This window comes from Alosa alosa, chromosome 7, assembly GCF_017589495.1.
Source record: "Alosa alosa isolate M-15738 ecotype Scorff River chromosome 7, AALO_Geno_1.1, whole genome shotgun sequence".
Lineage (NCBI taxonomy): Eukaryota > Metazoa > Chordata > Actinopteri > Clupeiformes > Clupeidae > Alosa > Alosa alosa.
In genome coordinates this window covers 16,519,653-16,522,100 of record NC_063195.1, presented here as the reverse complement: position 1 = coordinate 16,522,100, position 2,448 = coordinate 16,519,653, and the positions used below count along the sequence as shown (strand labels likewise).

The window sequence follows — 2,448 nt, the reverse complement described above, 5'->3', positions numbered from 1 at the left end:
ACATCCTGTGTGAAGAAAAAATAAACATACCATAGCCTAAAATTTCCAATAATACACAGATATGGCCTTATTATGGCTTCTATGCATGTTCAATGCATCACTTAAAGGAAGAAGAGAATTAGACTTCTCCGCATAGTTTGTCTGCCTCTTCACCACCTCCATGTCTTGAACTGTCTGTCCACTAGCCACTTTACCACTGTCTTCTGCCTCACTGTTTGCGTGCTTTATTAGCACTATGCACAACCCCTCCCTCCATGCCACAGCCAAACTGTGACCACACTTATGCCTTTCTTAATATAGTTATTTATACATAGATATATAGACTTTATTCTTGCACTGTTGCACTGTTTGACTTACTTATTTGCACCATCACCATAACACTCATTCACAAAGAGCACCTTACCTTACCTTATGCACAGAGGATCACAGGCTCAGTCCCTGCTTCAGTCATTGCAAGTGCACCTGATTGATTAATCACCCACTATGTGGATACTGTTTTTTAGAATTGATTTAGATTAAGTTTTATTTAGTATAATTTGTATTTTAGTATATTCTTTATCTTCTACAGTCCTTATTGCTTAGTTGTGTTTTTTATATTATATACTTTTAATTACTTTTTCTGCTGTTAGTGAATTAGTGTGTGTATGTTGTCTGTATGCTACTGTGACCTTGAATTTCCCCTAGGGATCAATAAAGTATCTATCTATCTATCTATGCAAGACCTGCTCAATAAAACAAGCGCCCTCTGTTTCATTTGTAGGTTACTATATCTAATTTGATTGTTGTTATGAACTGGATATGTGATGATTCTGTGAATACTGGATATGGGGGGTCCCCATTGTACAATGCCTGCATACCACAAATAGTGCAATCAATACAATACAATCAATGAGAGCATGTGGTTATAAACTCTTTGATGCAACAGTTGCTTTTCTGGACCAGTGAGTGACATTTGGGTAATTTTCTGCGGCACACCTGAATGATCTCTCACGGCACACTAGTGTGCCCCGGCACAGTGGTTGAAAAACACTGCCTTATATTATGACAATAATTTGAATAATGTTCAATGGGCAAAGTCATAAGGCTAACTACGGCTAATTTAGCAACAAAATCAAGCAAAATCAATTTGCTCATTTACTGTAACCCAATGGGCAACCGCACTAACACTGATGAGTAAGTCCAATGCTTGCACATGCCACATGATAGCTGGAGCTCATGCACAAGAACTTTGCTTGTTGATAGACTTTGCACTTTGCACATCCTTTAAATTAGGCCCCCAAGTCACATATTCACCTCCCTGCTCCTTTTCCTCCTCCTCTTCCTCTGCAGTGCACCAAGAAGGTGATCGAGGCGAGCAGCCCGCGCTTCCGTAACCTGACCAACCCGCTGTACACGCCCATCGTGGCCATGAAGTACGCCGACGAGACGGGCGGGCTGTCCGTCAAGGCTTTCTACCACATGCTCTTCAACATGGGCGGCCTCATGCACGTCAGCATGACCGCTATGAAGTACCTGACCTGTGGCTGCCTGCGGAGCCGCACTGTCTCGCCACACTGACAGGGTGGCGCCGTCGAGCAAGCGAGCAGGAGTGGTTAAGGTTGTGCATTTAGCAGGCTGTCATCCCATCCACATTGACTAGAGGGCGCCATTAAGCCATTTACATTTAGGATTGCACAGCTAGCAGACTGTTTCCAAATCACACGGATAGAGGGCGCTGTTGAGCTACACCTTCTAGCCGCCTACATTTTCATTTTCCATTGATGTCTACAGTATGTGTTCAGCAGGCGCTTTAACCCAGAGACCTGTTCATTCAACAGACCGTCACTCAGCCATACAGATGGGGGGCGCTACTGAGCCACATCTCTACACGCATTCTCTACACGCCTGAACACCACGCAAGATCAGGACAAACAAACAAAGAACATGATCACATTTCATAATCACCTCTAAAAGTGTTTTGTGTCTTTATCATACAATCACAGAATCACACCCAGACAGCCCAACACACACACTTTATTTTTTTCAACAGACTAGATAATAAAAACAGGCAAATGTATTTTTAGATAATATAAAGCATATATTTTGCATATAGATAATTACACATGGTTTGAAAATGGTATATTTTGAATATGTGTCTATGTGTATGTCTGAATATGTATTGATATGAAATTAAAATTATGTTATAATGACAATTATCTGAAGAAATGCGCATTGTAAGCTAGAAGCTAAGAACAGCGACTTTGCTAACGTTACACCAAGCATCACATCAGCTAACATGAATTTGATAAAATCCATATCCTAGTTTGTAACGTTATACATTAATGTTAAACTCAAAATGTATGTGCTACATAATTCACATATCTGCAGTGAACCATGGTTCTACTTTGTTCATAGACGCACAACTTCATAAACTGTATGATATGTTGCCTTAGACCAGTGTTTTTCAAC

At 40.7% G+C, this 2,448-nt stretch overlaps 1 protein-coding gene across 2 annotated transcripts in view; it reads left to right on the top strand.

Moving 5' to 3' along the window:
- Positions 1-2,192, top strand: part of LOC125298646 (retinol dehydrogenase 8-like) — a 13,553-nt gene extending 11,361 nt beyond the window's left edge. For both annotated transcript variants that reach the window (XM_048249482.1, XM_048249481.1), the window contains one exon: positions 1,330-2,192. In XM_048249482.1, the coding sequence (XP_048105439.1) occupies positions 1,330-1,557 (228 nt within the window). In that variant the 3' untranslated portion in view covers positions 1,558-2,192. The remainder of the gene's footprint in view (positions 1-1,329) is intronic.
- The last annotated feature ends 256 nt before the right edge of the window (positions 2,193-2,448 follow it).